The following is a 20836-nucleotide window of genomic DNA, read 5'->3' as shown; positions in this document are numbered from 1 at the left end:
TTTATAAATAATATCGCTTTTCACTAAATTAAATGTTATTTATGTTATTGGTTTAATACATAGATAATAAAAATCCTTTCGATATTTAATTTTCATACATCACTTTTGTTTTTAAATGTCAAAGTCAATATCAATAATTTGTCAACACGAAAAATATATTAGATCTACCGCATAAGATGAAAGATCTTATTTTACGAATTATTTAATTTAAAAAGTAGAATATGGACGTCGTGTGAAACGCATTTCCCACGTATTGTTATTGATTGCCTCTCCTCTCTCCACGTTTAAAATGGCTGATGAAAGGAACTTTCGTTCGTCATATTATGAGAAAGTCGGTTGTCGCGGTGTAGAAGAGAAGAAATCTTTAGAAATACTGATGAAGGAAAAGCCCTGGGACAGAGTGAAGCTTAAACAGTTTTGTTTGCGTTTCACAGTACCAGCAGCCTATAGGAATTTGGTTTGGAAGGTACTGCTTGGTAGGTATTTAAGTTTAGACTAATTAAAAACAAATGGTATAAATTGTTTCCTTAGATATGTAGGAACGTAGGCAACGTAGTTTTTGTACTATACATTTTGTACTTTCTGTTGTTGCATGTTGGTTTTTAAATAATGGATCCCAGCAGGAGCAAGGAAATTAATATATTTATAAAGATTAATTTCCTTGAGTGAATACTCATCAAAACTAATTAAGGAGGTCATTGAGAGTTTAATTTCTACTTGAGGGAATGAATTCCTTTTATTTCCTTGTTTTGGTAACAAATTCAATAGTAGCAACTTCCGCCACTCAATACAGTGTCTAAATGATATATTAACATCATGAAGCTTAAAAAATCTTTTTTAGATATTCTCCCAGTGTATGCAGATTCACACCAGTTTGTAGCTGAACAAAGAACAGATCAGTATAACCATTTGTTGTATGCTGTAGAAAAGTTACGTTTAGTAGACATGAAGGCTCCACGGGGGAAAATTCTGTTAGCAATGTGGCTTTTGGAAATTGAAGAGACAGAGGCACCTAAATTTCCTAGCAGTGGATGTAATGTGTGTATAAAGTAAATTATTTTGTTTATGTATAATAGTTATTGCTTATGTGAATTGGTTTATGCTTACCCCGCTCAACATCAGCATTAGTGGATTAGTGGGAAACAGAGTGTCTTAACACTAGGTTAAAAATAAATATAAACTTAAAACAGATTACCTAGTGTTAGTAGAACATGTGTTATTGCTTAAATTATGAAAAGATTAGACACCATTGTGGCAAATTGGGACAGCATTAGACATGTAATTCCATATTCAATCTCTTGTCATAACCATATTTTTTTTCTCATTTCCCACTCTGGCAATATAAAGCAAGGGGTCAAGCAAGTTCTGTTATACTTAACACAGTTCTTATAGGTTTTATGTGGAACAAATTGTTATGCAAAATTAAAACAAAATATTTACAACATAAATAAATAGTAACAAGCATATAAAAAATTCCTCATTACTTTGACAACAAGATATGGCTTAGTGGTTGACAGAAAGTTTTCAAATCTTTATATGCTTAAGAGCATTTTTCTACACACAGTATGTTCAAATATAACTGATATTCAAAATTTAATTCTAGTCTGCTGATACCTTCCTTCCCATAGCTAAAACATTAGCCCAGTTGTATGATGATGAAGTAGATGTATACTGGTTGAGTAAATCCTTAACTGATATTGTGCAAAATATGCAGAAAGATCTTCCAAAATTAAAGGAAGCATTCCAAAGTATGCTGGAAAAGGAAGATAAGGATGTTTATAAGTATGTTTATTTTATTCTAAGAGTTGTGTGATGATAGTTGGATTGATAATTCTCGACTCAACATACAATTTTGAGCAGAAAGCGGAGAATAGAGTGTTTTGACACTAGTTTCTCTCTGCACCCTGCTGTATATGGGATAACTTTTGTTTTTTTTTTCATATTGATTCATTCCAAAGCCATTTAGAGCCATTTGAGTTGAGTGGCGGAACTCAACGCCGTGCTTTGTTACTAGAGCAAGGAAATGAAAATATTAAAAATTTTATTTCCTGGAGTAGGAATCTAACCCACAATCTATCGCATTTAGTCACATTCTTGTGCCCTTGACATTTGGTCTTACAACTGACCTCAAATACTGGGATAATACTTGAAGGTGAATAATAAGTCTTACAAAATAATTTTATAACATAAGCTAAAGCTAATTTTTTTGTCTAAATAAGAAAGTGTGATTTTTTTATTTAAAAAATTGGTAATACAATTTAATTTCATAGCTATTTCTTCTTACTTTTATATTGTTTTCAGCCACCTGGTTGAAGTAAAAGCACTAGACATACTGCCTCTAACCAAATGGTTCAACTGTTGTTTTGCAGGCGTCCTAGATGACACTTCCCTTACCAAGTGAGTCATTTAATATTAATTGTATATGTTGCAATGAAGATTTATAAAGAAGTTTATTTCTATAATAACAATGAAGTTGTTATAAACTAAAACACTGATATTTATAAATCAAATTTAAAAGTCTTTGGAAACATTGTTGATGATAAATAGTTAATGCATAATCCTAAATATTTACAATAGTAGAAAAATATGTGTTTTTGGCTAATATCTGTGTTTTTTATAGCAAAACAAAAAGTAATTTTAGTTTAGTCAACTGTTGAAAAAAACATTAACTGTCTATATTAATAAATAACCCTTCCTTAGCAGTTGGGAATTATATTTAGAAGTTTATTATATAATAAAATAAAAATCAACCTATTTAAAAAGTGTTTAAACTCATAAATTAGCTCTTTATATAAATCTTTTACGTAATTTATAAATAAATTTGTTTTTTTTAGAATATGGGATAAAATTTGCAGTGGTGCACCAAAGATACTGTCCTTTGTGGCTGTTACACTCATAATTACATTGCGACGACAAATATTGAAAGCTAAAAATGGAGCTGAAGTACTGAAATGTGTTTTAGAGGTAACTATAAATATATTATATTTTTTTTATGCAAAGGAATTTAAACATCTTAGACAATTATATATAGCTAATAAATGATTCTTCATCCTCCTGGCATTAATCCCGGTTATTGTCAGAGTCTGCCTTCCTACTCAACTTACTCCACTAAATTAATAATTATTTATTACTAATTACTTAAAACTCAATTGCTATTTTTTTTTAATTTAACACGATAAGTAAATGTTCAAAAATACTGTTTATAACCTATTTTTACAGATAAAAAACAAATAACATTATTTTTTTCTAGATTCCAGAGCAATGTGAAGAAGTAGTAGCAAATAAGGCAATTGAGCTATGGCAGTATTACGCTCAGCCACAAAATGAACAATTAGCAAAGAAATGATGTATGACCTTCTAATGAGGTTGCTTAAGCCTCATTAGAAGTTGTTTAATGAATGACTTTTCTCTGTGGCAGTGAAAATAAAACATGGACTGTATATGTATAATCTGTATTTTGTAAAACAAAGTTGTGAATAGGTAAAGTTCTTTATTATATTCACTTTATGAAGCTATAGTTAAAGATCAGTCATGGCGCAGGGGCACAAGAGTATGATCGTTAATGGAACACGTTGTGGGTTTCGATTTCTACTCAAAGAAATGACATATTTAATATTTTCACGTCATCACTCTGGTAACGAGGGAATGCGTGGCGCTGAGTTCCACCAATCGCTATCCTTCCTAAGCTGAGTATAACATGATGATGAATAAAATGTTTTTAATGAATAGAAAAGATATCGGATTGATTTTTGTGTAAGCTTGCTTATTATAAGAACGTAGTCGTAAGTCATATGTGACCAATATGACATTGTATGACTTAAGAATAAATGATATCCAGAAAACTTTTTATTAAAATTATTTTAAGTGATTTTCTAAAATTAATAAATAAAAGTTATTCTATTATTTGTGGTTTTAGTTCTATATTATACCTTGTACATTTTTTATTATATAGAAAAAAACTAATTTTAGTATTATTTAAGTGTACTTGAATAATTTGAAATTTCAGAAATGACTTATCCTTATTAATTTAATTGCAGTTTTTACCATTGTATTTTGGCAACCTTCTTTTGACATTTACCGGTTGTTATTGTTATATTATAAATATAATAAATATACCGTTTTTAAGAATGTTGCTCGAATTTCTATAACTTTAAATAACTTCTATAAATAACTTTTATTGAATTGAAGCTGAAACTTAACTTTTCATTATAAGTATAGATATTGTTATTAAACTTGCATTATTATAAAAAAAACGAAAGTTATGCAGATTAGTAAAATAATAATTATGTAATTCTAGTGGGCAAAGCCGCTTCCGGGTCGCTAGCTTAAAATAAAAAATATAATTTAATTTTCAAACATTATTTTTATAACCTGGCAACATTATATCTAGCTCTCGCCATTTTGCGAGAATGTCAGCCAAATCATCAGCTAACGTTTATATATGAGTTTTATGTTATTTTACGTATAATTACTGTGATTTAGTTAATCCAATATCTCACAAGAACAGTGCAGTGAAATGGATCGTTTTATAAGCATGTGGAAAGTCCGCGAGCTGGCCGACAAGGTGTAAGTTGAAACAATATTTTAGATAATTTTATGTTAATTACACATCCTACTTAAATATCTAGTCTTTAAATTATTCGAAATATCCACAGTTGCATGTTCTTCTGAATGTCTAATTTATGCATGTGTGAATTTTAAATGTGATACTTTTTATATGTACTACGTACTGTCGTCTTACTCGTTTGGAAGACAGTATTCGTTATCAATATCCAATATGATAAGAAAATGGGCAACTTAATCGCTATTTACATAAAATACCTGTATATTTATTATAATACTGTAATCTGACATGACAATGCATTGTAGCCGCCTATTATTGAACTCTAAAGGCATTCAATAATGTCGAAAGACCTAATAATGTGATTTCGACATACAGTAAATTACTTGCATTCATATTTAAATACCACTTATTTAGCCTAAACGATTTGTATAGCAATGTATACATAAGCACTTCCTGTTTACCCTTCAGTTCCTTTATTTGTGTTTATAACCATTTTGAAAACTTAGTTAATTTTTTTATGAATTATGTTAATTTAAATAAATAAGATTTTATTTCTCTACATTTTAATAAAAACTATGCTTTAGAAGGTCAATAGTCAATAGTTAAATAAACTATGTATATGCATATTGGTAACAATTTATATTGATTTGTGATTGTTAACTTCAATTATTAATAGCTTTTGATGAACCAATGCCATAGTATTGAATGCTATTAACTATTAAGACTATATTATTTTTCTTTGCCAGCCTGCCCTAAGCCTACCCTGCTATGTGGGATAAAGTGTGACACTGTTTTTTTTTATATTATATGTTTATGTTAACTTTGGTTACTTCAAAAATATGAACTCACTAACATATTGAGTTTTAAGGTTATATTAATAATTTTATTATTATTACATTATACATTATTACATCAACCAAAACAACCATTTCATTTAAGGTAACAACAAGGTGTACTACAAAATATATTATTTCACAAAATCTTTACAAATAAAATGACAAATAATCTTAATGCATTTTTGCTCTAACCTTGACACTATTTCTTAATCAGTGCCACTTTACTGTGTATATTACATACATTTTATATGTAGACCTTACAGTAGGAAAAATATTTGAGATTCTTGTTGCACATTTGTTATGGGTTCAATCTCCATTTGGTAGATTATTTTTATTTAGCTTCCCTCAGCAAAGGGAACCAAGTAGAATGTTGAACGGCAAAACTTAATATCATTTCTTACCTTAAATTATGGCATTACAAGGATATAGGATACATAGTTGAGTTTTGTCACTTGTGTCTGTTAGGTGCAAAAAGTAGAGAAAAGAATGTCTAAGCACTAAGTTCTTTTTGACTAACCTGCTAAATGCGGAAGGTTTCTAAAGTTGAAGAAAATGTAAAAAAGTATAATTATTCAAAGGAGTGAATTATTTATCATGTTCTGTTCTCTCTATTTTTTGATTTATTTATTATGTTTAAAGAATGCATGGAAATGCAAATATTATATATGTATGTATAATTTGTAAACAAATTGGTTAAACATATTTATTATTTATCTTTTACATAAGTGTGATTGATTGTGTTAAAGATAGTTAGTGTTAGGTGATAAGAACTTACCTTGGAACATTTTTTCTGCTTTTCATGCTGAAATTATCTGTATAATTTTAATAAAAGTACAACTGATCGCTGAAAAAGAAAATTTTTTTTGTAGGCATTTATCAAAGTCATAGAATCAAAATCAATAATTTTTATTATTTTTTTGTCTATTTGTTTGTGCGTTTGTGAACACTAATCTCAGAAATGGCCTACAATATGAGGGTTACAGTGTGCTGATACAAAAAATATTGTAATATGTCATATAAATAATACATAGACACACCTCTATTTACTCTCTTTACATGTCATTATCCTAAGTGGATTACATGTTTGTTATCTAAATTGTATAAAAATTTCATAATTTGTTATCTATCCGTACCTGTAATTATTTGTAATACATTTGAGTTCAACAAAATTAAAAAAAATATACCTGCTTCGAGATAATGGCACTATTATAACGGAGTTGGTCAGCATGTGACTAAACTCATTGGTTGTGGGCTTGATTCCTATTTTTAATATTTAAAAAAATATAACATTTATTATCTTTTAATTTTTTGAGAATGTTTTGTGGGTTCCATTCCCACTCGAGGGAATGGAATATTTAATATTTTTATTTCCTTGCTCTCTGGTAACGAGGCAAGGCGTGGCATTAAGTTCTATCATTCAACACAAAATGGGAATGGGGTGTATTAGCACTAAGTTCCCAGGTTCCATCTGCCTTCCCCGCTATGTCAGGGATACAGCATAAAGCAAAAAAAAAAATTATTATCATTTACTTGGTCTATTTCAATGTAAAACTAAGTGCGACGTTGTGTTCCGCCACCCAACACGCATTATCTCGAATTGTGTTGGATGGTGGAACAGAGTGTTTTCACGCTAGGTTCTCTCTAGAAGTAGATAGGTTTATGTCTGGCGGGTTAAGTTGAAAAGAAAAAGAAAAACAATAAACAACTTGTTACAACTTATGTTTTCTTTCATTAGGAGTAATAGTATTAGTTTTTTTCAATATTTACAGTCACGATTGTGTTACGTAATATTTTGAAATATTATTTCAGTCTCGATAATATAACATAATTTTTTTAATGTTCTTAATGAGCGTGACATCGTTATTTACTACATCGTTATATATCTACGCATTTTTATACACCCACTGCTACGGCGCTATGTATTTAACTATTAAGACATTAAGTTCTCAGTTCTCTGATTGTCAGTTCGCTACAAGTTGTCTTACCATTTAATATATTTAAAGCATTGAAGATATCAACTAGGTACATACTTTTGCTGACCCTTTATATAAGATCAGTAAAACATTACAGTCTTTCTCTTTATATTGTTGCTTAATGCTACGCCATGACTGCTACGTAACTGTTCATACCTTATTAATAATGTCAACTTTTTGTATTATTTACTAGTGAGTCGTCCCAACCTCGTTGAAGATTTGTTTTTTTGTTAAACAAATATTAGAAATATTTTAAGTAAAACCTATAAAAATATTAAACGTACCGGTAGTCGAATCTCTTTAATTGTTCTCTTCTATTTTTTTAATATTTTTATAGCATAAATGAAAAAAAATATTGAAATTCAAAATAGCGCGTATACATACGTTTGTCCGTTGACTTGGCGTTAGGTTTCTACTACGCATTGTTTCTAAAATAATCTTTCACAATAGGTGTGCAAATAACAAATAAAGTGTCACGAAACGTACACATAGGCCAGGCAAAGCGAGTTCCGCCACTCAACACGCTGTCTCCATAATTCGGTGAAAGGTGGGGAACGAAAGTGTCTTAAAGGGAACGGAGTCTCTCTACACTAAGGTCCCCTCTAGGCAGAGGAACTTACCCGCACTTAGCAGGGTAGGCACCCTGCTAAGTGCAGGATACAGCTTAAAAATATATGATTTAAATCTAATGTAACTCTACAGACATACAATCTTTTCCCATTTTATTTATACTAAGTTTTTTTTCCTCCTGATAGGGCCACGTATTTTGTCTTTTTCTATATATATCTGTATACAATGTAAAAAACAAACATACTCGAAGATTTCAGTTAAACATTAACATTCTTATTACGCGAATTTGAACATGCAACCATAATGCCTTCGATTGACAAGTACCAATTACTTTCACGATATTATCGTTTTATTTATTAACATTCATTTGACCATATTGGTGATTTTTGAAACTTGTTTATTACGTTATACTTGTATTACATCAAAATTGAAATAACCTACTCGACCTCCTTTTTGGAAATTCATATAGATATATCCATATAGAGTAGTTATTTAGATGTAATATGTATGTTTTTTCCCTATCCACCTGCATTATGAATTATTTAAATTTAATGAATAATTTTTCTTTGTCGGCTTAAGAATGAATTGACTTTTTTTTATTATTCGTTTATTTCATTTTAGTGGCTTTCCCCGCTTGAACTACCTACATACCTAATTATTAATATACTAATCTGCATCACTTTCGTTTTCTAATAATAATATAATTTTTTTCGAATATTTTTTTTAACCAGCACCAACGTAGTGATGAACTACACAGAAGTGGAAGGTAAAGTTCGTGAAGCTACATCAGACGAGGCGTGGGGACCCACTGGACAGCAGATGCAGGAACTGGCCTTAGCTACTTTCACGTATGAACATTTCCCTGAGGTCATGTCCATGTTGTGGAGACGGATGCTACATGATAATAGATCGCATTGGAGACGGACTTATAAGGTTGGTATTCCTTTTATTATAATATCTACTATGTCATACTTTTTTTTATTATAATAATATAGATGGCACAGGGATGACTAAACACGATGGTTATGGGTTCGATTCCTACGGGAGAATGAATTATTTTAATTTTCTATCGCTGGTAACAAGACGAGGAAAGAGCGTCGTACCGCCATTTAACACCCAATGTCTCGAAAGCTGGAAGGAAAATAAGGAACCTACATAACATGAGGCGTGGGGTCCCACTATTCAGCAAGTCACCTTCACATATGAACACTTTCCTGAAGTCATGTCGATGCTGTGGAGTCAATATTAGATAGTTCTTAGGAAATAGTTAATTTAACGTACATTATAGTTATGATTTAAGTGTAAGCTGAATTTGCACTCACCCCTTTTTGATAGGAAGATGTGAGTGATTCATGTAATCAGGAAAATACAAAAAATATATATTTTCCTTTTAAATTCACATTAATCTAAATATCCATTTTCTCCATTTTCTGTTTCAGTGTCTCCTTTTATTGAGTTATTTAGTGAGGAATGGCTCTGAAAGAGTGGTCACGTCAGCGCGCGAGCACATATACGATTTGCGTTCCCTCGAGAACTTCACATTTGTAGATGATATGGGGAAAGATCAGGTGAGAAAGAAGAATATATAAGCCTAATACTAAATATACGCGATTATTCCGGTTTAAGAATTAAATTTAAAATGTGTAAAAATCGCAAAAATCAAAGACCTTATTAAAAAAAGGGATATTTTTTATTCGTTTGGTATCTTATTTTCTAGATTCTTCTTTAGGCTCTTTTTTCGTTGAGTTGTAATTTTTTTTAATGGGAATAACTATTTTTTGTGGCCCAGTAGAACAGAATTTGACTAAACGTGATGGTTGCTGGTTTGATCCGCACTCATGGGATTATATTTCAAATTATTTTCATTTGCCTCTCTGCTCTGGTAGCTATAACGCGGCGTTGAGTGCCACGACACAACAAGTGGTGAAGGTAATGTCTTAACACAGAGTTCCCTCTTTCTCACTGCTGAGAGGGAAGAATGTAAACTGATAAAGCTTCACACTTTTATTAATATAAACAGCTGTTAAAATTATTATATTTAAATGTTTTTCAGGGTATCAATGTAAGGCACAAAGTGCGGGAGCTCATTGACTTCATACAGGACGATGAGAAGTTGAGAGAAGAGAGGAAGAAGGCCAAGAAAAATAAAGATAAATATATAGGTAAGATATAATATGTTTTTTTTAAGTACAAGAAAAAATTCAATAAAGTTTTTTTTATTTTCATTGCACTGTTTTATCTTTCCTGCTATTTTGCAATTAACCACTCACTGGGTCTGTATAAGATATATCTTATACAGATAAATCCACCGTTGTAATTGAAATCTTTAAATATTATACTTCAATTATATATGAATTCAGTGCAATAAAGAATATTCTAAAGTACTGAACTGAAGACCTTAGTTTTAGTTTCTATGCATGAAGTGCATGAAGCTAACAACATTCCCCAAAACGGAGTTGAAACCCAACAAGTACATTACAATGATATCAAATCTTTATTTATTTTATTTATTATTTTATTTTAGGTATGTCATCAGAAGCGATAGTGATGGGCGCTCGAGGGAACATGAACATGGGTAGCGGTGGGGGCGGGTGGGGCGAGTACAGCGATAGAGGGACTTCGTGGGGTTAGTATTATAGTATATCTATATATGTGAAGCAAAACTTTGGACCCCTTTTTACGGAGGAGTATGAAATTTGGCACATTTATAGCTTATTTGTAGTGGAAGTGCAGAACGCTATTATTTTTCAATAATAATGCTTATAAAAATTAAATCAGCTTCACGCTGTATCCCGCATACAGCAGGGTAGGCAGAGATTATACACTGTTATTATTATTGTTTATTTGTTTTCATTTTTATGTTTTATTATGTGTCACTTTTTACTTTTTCATTGGTTTAAATGATTAATTTTATTTTTGATCACGCAAATATCCAAAACATCAAATACTTATTTAAAATATATTACTTTTACATTTTTTTTTGTTTACTAAACAGATGAGAGTAAAGAAAGGAATGACGAAGATGACTACGAAAGAGAGGACTCAGATGGTGAATATGGGCAAAGGAAACCAAATAAGTATGTATTATTTTAGTATAAAATAAATTATGATTTTGATAGTAATTTATATTTATTTTCTAATTTGAGTAAAAAATGTAAATTAACTTCTTGAATTTGTATTTCAAAAATACAATGATAATTGAATAAATAATTACAAAATTGAGCTTACAGGCCGTTTGTTACGTGAAGAAATTTTTTCTTATCCTCGCTCAGTAAAGAAAATAAAAAGGCAGCGTTTCGTTCCACCACGCAACATGCAACAATCTGAAAATTGTGCTGTGCTCAGGGAACGTAGTCTTAACACTAAATACCCCCTGCCTATCCTACTATATACGGGATACAGCGTGAAACTAAAAAAATCCGACTTTTTACAGAGAAAATGTGTACCGCGACTCAGAAGTGATAGACGAATCCCCCCCGCGGAGTCAACGACCTCGCGACAAAGAGAAAGAGAGAGAAGAGAAGAATAAAACACTGAACATTAGCCTGCGGAGTCCTGCCCGGGGAAAGCCCAGCACGCCCGTTAAGAAGATTGATTTAGGTAATATGTTTCTTTTTATTTTCATTCTGTATCCCACCTGTAAAGGGTCTTAACCAAGACACTAGACAAGCCGAATGAAGTGTTAAGTGGCAGACAACGCCACGCTTTGCTTTCTTACCAGAACTAAGAGGAATTGAAAAGATTATTAATAATGAGTGGGAGCCCACAACGTGTTTACAGTCGCTCGCTTTGTGTCATTGAGTATTAACTGTTAAGACACTTCTCTCCACATTTCTTCCCATTTCCAAAATTAACAGCAACTTCTAAATAATAAACGAACGACGTTTCCCTTATGTTATATGAAATAAATAGAAAAAAATATATAGTTCAAGCGGTCGAAGTCGCTGGCCTGACCTTAAAAGTAATAACCTGTTACGCTATAAAAAAACCTGTAATTTATACCTCGCAAAATAGATGGCGACAACATTGTATGCCGATTTCTGAATAGCGCTGGCAAGGTGTTCTAGCATTTTATCAAGACCAAAATTATCCGAAATTCAGTTATCGCTTCTCGGCCTTTTGGCTTAGATCAAAGTGTAGTATCTGTTCTTTTCAGCTTAATATCTGAAAGTTCCCGCACCGCGGGACCAGTATATTAAACTGATTTTTGAAAGCCGATGGGATGCTCGGGGCTCGCTCCACTCCTGTCGCGGGTCGGCCCGGCATTGCAATGCCGCCGGGATCGGCCCACATATTATAATATAAATGACTAACGGGAAAAGGGCCTTGTCGCGTTAGTATAAGAGTACCGCGCTTTTGCCCCTGCGCTGCACCACGCCTCTATACAGGTTATGTTTAACCGATTTTTATGGACGTAGAAACTGGATACTGAGTAGTGGAGCAACATAAGTTTTTTTAACCAGAAATTCCGTCGGGATCGTCATTAACGCGTGATAATCCTCTTTTACCGTGCGCAAGTACCTACTGCCTATATATATATATATATATATATATATATATATATATATGAAACAAACCCAACATTTTTCTCCTTTTTTGCGAGCAAAATTAAATAAAACTGCATATGTTTAAATTACAATTTATTTAGTATAATGACTACAATAATAATTTCCCGTAAATACACTTAAACGCCGAGCGGGCAAGATACATTCTGTTTGTGTGAATTTTTTACATAACCTTCCTCGATAAATGAACTATCCAACACCAAAGGACTTTTCAGTTAGAACCATTCATGAGATTAAAGTATTACTATTACACCAACAATTTCTTTACCTTTACAATATTAGTATAGATACTGAATATGTAAAATAGTTTTTATTTCCGGGTTACACTGAAAAAAGTTATGCCACCCAGTTCCATCATAATAGTATTGTAAAAAAATAAGACAATTAGTAGTATATATGTTCAAATTTGTACTGAGATTGTAACAATTTGTTGTAATGTACTTTTTAGCTTCATGTTGTATCGCAAATGTACCAGGTTAAGCAGAAGGAACTTAATGTTAAAACACGCCGTTACCTACTTTACGCTCAATTTTCCAGATATCGCGTGTTGAATGATGGAGCTCAACAACGCGTTTTGTATCACCGGAGCGAGGAAATGAAAATAATAAATAATTGATTCCAATTGTTTTTTAAATTCCAGGTGCAGCAGCGTCCTACGGCAAGTCTGCCAACACAAGTACCAACAATACTGCCAACATAACGAACATAACCGCCAATGCTGCCAACACAAATAATAATTCACAAGAACTATTAGATGATCTGTTCAAAACGTGTCCGGCGCCGTCTCCGGTTAATACTGCTAATGTTAATGCGAATGTTGGCAATTCTAATGCTAATATCGCGTTAGTTGAAGATGATTTTGATCCGAGGTAAGGAATGTCTGTAATTTTTTTAAATATAACGAAATATTATAATACTACTAACATTCTTTAGGAAAGATTGTTCGTAGAAAACGTTTGAAAAAATGTATGTAGAGGCGGCGGTGTAAAAATATTTTTCGAGATAATGAATGTTGGAAGTTTTATATTTTTGACATATAACTCACCTCATAAATTCTTGCTTTGGTTGAAAAATGGAAAAACAAACAATTTATGTACTTTATATATGAAACTACAGAGCTGAAGAACCAACTTCACTCCCCAAGGAGGCCGACTTCACAGACTTCTCACAAGCCTTCACTTCAGCCCCCAGCGATGCGTTCGCTGACTTCACAAGTGCTTTCAATAATAATGTTACTAGTGCCGGTAAGTTCAAGTTCATAGTTAATTGTTAATCGAGACATGCGATGCCTTCAGAATTCGGTGGAAAATGGGGAAAATGACAAAGATATTGAATCCAACTAACCACTGCTTAATACCATGGTGAAAAATGTTAGTCCCTTTAGTACAATTCCCTCTGTTGCGTGCGCCCGCACATGACAAAATTATTGACATGCCTCTCCCCGATACTGTCTGGCAAAAACAGAATTTCTTCAAATCTATAATGATATTGACAACTGGCCGCACACACAATACTAATGACTATACGTGCCTTACTGACAATATTACTGTACCAGTATATGTGGCAAGGCGTAGGTATTGGCGGCAAAGTTCAATGTTGTTTAACCTTTAGTAGTATTTTTGTAGAAGTAAGTGTTTACGTTATTGGTATCTATGCGTAACTGCGTCACACGTAATATAGCAGTTATTACAGTTTGGATAAACGACGTGAAATGAAAAACAAAATCCTACGTCTAAACTGTTGACGTATCTTAATTATTTTTTTAAGTATATGTGAAATAAAGTAGTGAAATAAGAATGTATAGCTTAGTCGTCAGAGTGCTTGGACGGTTAACAAGAGGCGCGAGTTCGAGTCCCAACACGTTAAAATTTTTATACTATTTTCTGAAATAGTATGTATGTATAGTGCTATATGTAGTAGTGCTTCACGCTTTCCGTTTATAGAAGAGTAAGCTGAAGGAATCTCGTGTCTTAGTGCCTTAACACTTTCTTTCTTTTTGAGAAGTACTTTAAAATATATTAGTTTGTATGTGTAATGTAATATTATATAGCCTATAGCACTTCTGAAGAAAGCAGCTTTCATACAAAACAAAAACAAAGTAAATCGGACCAGTAGATCCGGAGATCTTAGCGTTCAAACAAACAAACAAACAAACAAACTCTTCCGCTTTATTATATTAGTATAGATATATAAAAATAAAACACATTTTCCATACAATTTCAGTACCATCTTCAAACTTGGATCTTCTCTCGGAACTATCATCGCCACTAACTAACATGAACTCTACACTCTCCGCCAACCAACAATCAGTGCCACAACCAGTGCAAATGCCAGTGCCAGTGGACCCGCTGTTCGATCTGACAGTGGACTCGCTGAGCGATCAATTCGCTACGTTGCAGCCTGTTAGTACAGGTGGGTTGGTTTTTATATTTATTTGCAATTTTTTTTAGAAAAACAGTCTCCATTTTAACCTTATTTTGAGATATTGTGTATTGGAGAAATGAAAATATTTATTCATTCATGGAGTCATCCATTTATTAGTGAGAATTGAACCCGCAACCAGTGCAAATGTGACTACCAGTGGATCCACTGTTCCATCTGACTGTGGTTTCACTAAGCGATTAGTTTGCTACGCTTTCGCCTGTTCCTGCCGGATGGTGTCGTTTGTTTTTTTGTAAGAAAAATGGTTGGGTTTTTTGCTAGTGTTATCACGTATATGAGAGTATGGGTACATACGGGGAGTAGGTGGCACATGTAATGGGGGTAGGTGTTGGGTTACGGAAGATTTGGGAATATATTGAAACATTTTACAAAATGTTGACATTTTAAATGGTATGAATAACGGTCTTAAAAAAAGTTTAAATAAATAATTTATTCTCTTGCCAAATAAATCGATTTTGGTTGTTTAAAAATATTAGTGTTTCAGAAGTTTTAAAATTTCATTCCTCCAGAGAAGAATAAACATACACTCGATTTTTATCCCCATCACATTTCTTAAACCTCTTAGGGTGATAATTTATATTACTTGATTTGGTTTTAGAATAGAGTTACAATTTTATGTTTTTTACCAACAGATTGAGATGTAGAGTGATAACTAATAATTAATAAATTGCGATTTAATTTAATAAATTACAGATGAAATCTAAGATATGAATATACATATAAATAAATAGTATTAATTGAAGGAAACATTTATCTTAAATGGAAATAAAATAGTCCTTAAACAATTTAATGATGTGTAGACATTATGTATTAAATTATACATACATTACATTCACTTACACACATACACATAAAATGGCCTTATTAATAAATGTAATAGTAGATTTACTTATTATCATGGATGAAGTATGTAAAAAGTTTATTATTATTCTTCCATTTGAATAAATCTGAAACGTTATCAAAAAAAATATTACTTTTATATAAAAGTGCACAAGCACTGTTATTACAACAATGACAACTGATAATGAAAGCAATAAATAATGAAAATTACTTCTGGTCTCATTAATATGAGACATATATAGCCTCAAAAAAAAACACTTATAAATAAGGCCTCCTAACAAAATATATATGTGACTTATATATAAATTTATGTGAACAATAGTTGTACTGCGGTGGACGTTGAATCGTTTTCCTTTGGGCACATTCAGGTGTTTGTGTTTACAGGGCTGCTGGCGGCCATGCGCGCAATGGGCGTGGCTTGCGGAGGCGGGGAGTCTCAGCGGTCGACTAATCACGAGCTCGCGTCGGCTCTCGATGACGTACTCCGTCTGCTGCCTGGACCCGTCTCCGTGCAGAAGCTCACGCGATTGGATGAAGTGATATTATCTCCGCCGCTTAGAAGTGAATATGCAAACCTATTGGGTAGAGTAGTGCGCACTCTGCTACCAAAGTGGCCGGATTTCGAAGAAGTCTCCGCTTTATTTACAGTGGAAGAGAGTTTCGCTATAAGTCACGAAATATTGATTAATTTGTGTGGATTCTTAAAGGAGGAAAGGAATTCCACTGTGTTGGAAGCGTTGGCTTATATTACGTTGAAATATGCAAAATGTGATGCCATCTTAGCATCTATTATTGATTGTAGTAGCTTAGTTATGAACGACAATAATAAATATGTACTACAACACGAGTGGGAAACCTATGTACAACTATTGACCACTGTGCCCGAGAGAGTGGCTAATGCACTCAAAACTAAAACCCCTAAAGAATACTCCCACGAAAACTATTCGTATTATCTTATTTTTCACATGATACGATGTATAGATTTTATGTCCGAGTGCAGCTTCCATCAAGGAACACACTATGATCTCAGTTATTTATCGCATTTAATGTCCAAATTCATAACTAATTACAGTTTAAGCAACACTCAAGGTGTTTATAAGTTAATCGATATTCTAATCGCTTGGACAGATCCAGAAAACACAGACCAATGTAGATTTGTTCGACGGAAATTGATACAAATGTTATTAAATCGATTAAATCGACAAGCAATCGATAAATTAGCGCTTCTTTTACTCAAACGAAGTCCAATAGATTACAAAATTAAAGATCAATCGATAAAAAACGTTTTGGGAAATAATATAGATACGAACAAAGATTGGCACGATATATTAACTTTTAGGATACCTTTCTATGTACATCCTAAAGATTTTAGAGATACAACCGTAGAAGAGAATCTCGTTTATTATATATCGACTAGCAAAAACTCGGTACAAATGTTGACCGATTTGGTATATAAGTTGTGTAAAACATGGTCGGATGTACATTTAAACAATGTTGCCAACATTGACCATCATATGCACACTTCCATTTTGTTAATCCTTGCCGTTAAATATCGTATAGTCATTTGGCGAACGAGGAAAAACACTTGGGATCTTTCGGAAATGAAAAAAATACTATACAAAGGCATGTCCAAACATTTAGATGTCATATCTCAAGAATTTCGATGTGTAGGAATGGCGACTATTGAGATTTTATTCAAAATGCTCGTTGAAGTGGATGATTCGGACAAAAAAGCGGTCGATTGCTTGAATTTTGATTTCGAGGAGTTAGGACAACAGTGTATAGATATTTATAATACGTTACAAGCGATCACTCGTAGATGTTTAATCGACGATAAAGATAAGATACCTAATGTAGATGTAAGGCAAATCGATCTCAAAGAGACATTAGATGAAATAGCGGAGAAAGTTCATTCAGGTCAAGTGGAGAAACCGGTACAGAACACAATAATGACGTGTGCAGTTAAAGGGCCGCAACAAACAAAAGAAATAGTCAAAACTATTATATCGGCAAAGTTAGATGCTCTAGGGAAGGGAAATCGTGATGAGGATCTCGATTCAGATGATGATCTACAACCATATGATATGAGCAATGATGTTCCTGTAGCTACCAAGAAAAAGCCCAAATACTTGAGAGATCTCATAGAAATTATAAATGAAGCGAAAGATCAAGAATCTTTTGAAATTGCCTTAACAGCTGCTGAGGATTTGGTCAACAGACAACTTAAAACTGAGGATCCCAAATTGGCGGTTGAACTTCTAGAAATATTTGTTCATTTGGAAGAGAAATTCCATGTGGAGAATTTTAGTGCTATAAAGATAAATACATCGGTCCTAATAGTCTGCAATCATCCGAAAGTCTCAGCGGAGTATTTATGTAAGGAAATACACTCGGATATTGGCCGGTATTCGATAGCGACTAAAATTTTTATGCTAGACGTTTTAACGGAATCCGCGGAAAAAATTGCTGACGTGAAAACCGATGTTGAAGAGAAACCAGTGAAGAAACCGGAACTAATCAGCAAAGAGGCGGCCCGAGAAGAGGCTTTACGTAAACGTCTATTGAAAAAAACTAAATATTTCCATTCGAAACGACCTCATCATTTGTCGAAAGCGAAGAAAAATTTATTTGCTGCAGTTTCTGATCATTTCTTTTATCCACTTATCAGTGGCTTTGGATACCGGCAGTTGACCTTGAGCTATCACAATACAAAACAAGATATCGATAATCTACTGCTACTTCGATATTTATCGGCTGTCGGTATATTGATCTTGGCTTCCAAAAACTGTCCAAAATGTCCAATTTACTGTCGAGAAATACTCCAAATGGTTCTTTATTTGCGTTTCTCACCGGATCCTTCAATACAAATGGCGGTTATCTCATTGATAGCTTCAATAGCTATCGCTTTACCGGAATCGCTATTAAAAGGCGAGTATTACGATGTGATGATGGAACTGACATCTTGGTTGGTAGATACTCTAACCAGTCTCGAACTTACTGACCGTTTGGGAGGACCACACTCTGAGCCCGCACAGTTCGCCACTGAGATATTGGTGCTTTTGGAGAAACTTTTGGGTGATTAAAATGGTTGTTTGAATATTTTAAACATTCGGACATTATTGAAGATGAGTTTCTCTATTTTCATATTAAAATGTGATTAATTTTCATTAGTGTTGCTCATGGATACCAGATTTTCATGGAATCTCTTTGGTTAACTCAAGAGACTAATTAATTAAGGATTTAAGATATATAAGAATTATCTCTTAAGTTGATTTCAATCGAAATGTGTTTTCCTAAATAGCTTATTGTTTTTTCAATTCTCTGCGGCCCTAAATTTCTATCTAAGTCTAGAGAATCTAAAAAGAGAGTCTAGAAATCTAACTGTAACTTAGCTAGCTATATATAAGCATTTAGTCAAATGACTTGTTAGATTATAGCCTAAAATAAAGTAAGCTAATTGTAATTCTACATAACTCTATATGTTATACCCACCGCATTCGGTAACTAAGAATAAATGTTCTTTTTCTTTAATATGGTATTTTATTGAGTCACGTATATTTTTTACATATAAACATAAACACATACACACACGCACACATATATAAACAAAAATAACGGTTGTTTTTATTTCCATTTAAGTAGATCTTATAAATTTAACTAAATAGTGTTTCAATGAACATTGTTTCAATATATATAATTGTTATTACGATAAAAAGGTGGTATGATAATGGTAGGTAATTTTCTACATTTTTTGACAGTTGTAGTTTTTACAAAAAGTTACTAAATCATATTGTGTTATAGTTTCTAAAATAAATATTATATAACATAGTGTGTTACTTATTTGTTTAAAAAGAAATCACTATATAAATTGATTGCAGGTCTCCAACCAACACCGGTCAGCCTGCTCCAGCCGTTGTCATCGAACCCGTTACCACTGCCCCAGCAGGCGAAGCCCGCGTTGAAATTAGGCTCCACTTGGGCCGACACCGGCGTTAACATCGACGTTGACAATTTATTAGGTCCCCGTTCCCCTCGCGCCGCGCCGCCTCTTTCGATCAACCAATTGAAATCGAATCCAGCAAGCCCAGCCCACAAAATAAACCCCGGTTTAGCTAATCAGGTGCCAAGTGCCCTCTTTACAACCAATCAGATATCAGGATTCCCCGTAGCTCCAACCAATGGCAGTGCAGGATCCTTTTTCCCTGCAAACGGGACGGCAACTCCCTCCCCCGCGTTTGCCGCGTTCGCCTCGTTTCCAAATAGCGACAGCTTGCTACAATGATACTGGTTTTTGGCAGACGCATGCCAAACCGGTTGAAGCCGGATTGAACTGCTTTGGAGATATTTTTTTTTAAGTAAATTTTAGTTTTGAAATGGTAGTGTTGTAGTTTTTTCGTTTTGTCAGTAGCATTTCTTTTGTTCGTTATTCGGTACGTTTGATTGAGTTAGTTGGTATGTCGAATTTTATTTCTAAATGTGTCTCCACAGCATAACATTTTGTGTAATTGAGTATTTAGGCGGAATTTTATATGATAGTTTTATTTTATACGTATTTTGATATTAAACACTTAAGTTGGCCGCCATGTATTCGCATATCAGCTTATATCACTCGATATTATAAAATGGCAACTGCTGGTTGTTTTTTTAATTTGTTTCTTTATTGCTTATCGACTTTATTTAAATTTAAAAAAAACATTACACAAGTTTTGAGATCTCACTGTGTAATTTAGAGATTTATAGCAAAATATATCATATTTATAGTAGCAGTAAATATAACATTTAAATTTCTTTTATTCTGTTTATTTAAAAAAAAACCAGCTACTTTAAAAAACAAACAGCAGTCTCCCATAAAATTTTGTTAGTTATTTCATTCAAGTAGTTAGATATTGAATAAAAAAGAAATATATTTAATCATTAGTTTAAACTTTCTCTGTGAAAAAAAAAATAAAATGGTCGATATGCCGTCGAATAACATTTCGTTAAATAAAACATTCGTAATATATGTAGCTAATTATTGAATGACTACATTCCTTTTATACTTAAAAT

At 32.8% G+C, this 20836-nt stretch overlaps 2 protein-coding genes and 1 non-coding gene across 3 annotated transcripts; all 3 read left to right on the top strand.

Moving 5' to 3' along the window:
• The first annotated feature begins 103 nt into the window (after nt 1-103).
• Nucleotides 104-3903, top strand: TBC1d7 (TBC1 domain family member 7). Its single transcript, XM_085203262.1, has 6 exons — nt 104-476; nt 842-1038; nt 1604-1782; nt 2302-2397; nt 2835-2964; nt 3251-3903. The coding sequence occupies exons 1-6, from the start codon at nt 290-292 to the stop codon at nt 3344-3346; spliced, it is 885 nt and encodes a 294-aa protein (XP_085059388.1). The 5' UTR covers nt 104-289; the 3' UTR covers nt 3347-3903.
• Nucleotides 3904-4369: 466 nt separating this feature from the next.
• lqfR (clathrin interactor lqfR) lies at nt 4370-19321 on the top strand. The gene is made up of 11 exons (XM_085203888.1): nt 4370-4566; nt 8675-8876; nt 9383-9511; nt 9997-10105; nt 10468-10569; nt 10939-11020; nt 11377-11543; nt 13149-13377; nt 13625-13752; nt 14732-14920; nt 16175-19321. The coding sequence occupies exons 1-11, from the start codon at nt 4517-4519 to the stop codon at nt 18871-18873; spliced, it is 4086 nt and encodes a 1361-aa protein (XP_085060014.1). The 5' UTR covers nt 4370-4516; the 3' UTR covers nt 18874-19321.
• LOC146528504 (U2 spliceosomal RNA) lies at nt 12047-12239 on the top strand. The gene has a single exon (XR_014879137.1). It is a non-coding gene; the product is annotated as a U2 spliceosomal RNA (small nuclear RNA).
• Nucleotides 19322-20836: the final 1515 nt, after the last annotated feature.

The sequence above is a fragment of the Heliconius melpomene genome, chromosome 19, assembly GCF_056956725.1.
Source record: "Heliconius melpomene rosina isolate 202511_hmr_F chromosome 19, ASM5695672v1, whole genome shotgun sequence".
In the NCBI taxonomy this organism is placed as follows: Eukaryota; Metazoa; Arthropoda; class Insecta; order Lepidoptera; family Nymphalidae; genus Heliconius; species Heliconius melpomene.
This window is presented reverse-complemented; position numbering and strand designations above follow the sequence as displayed.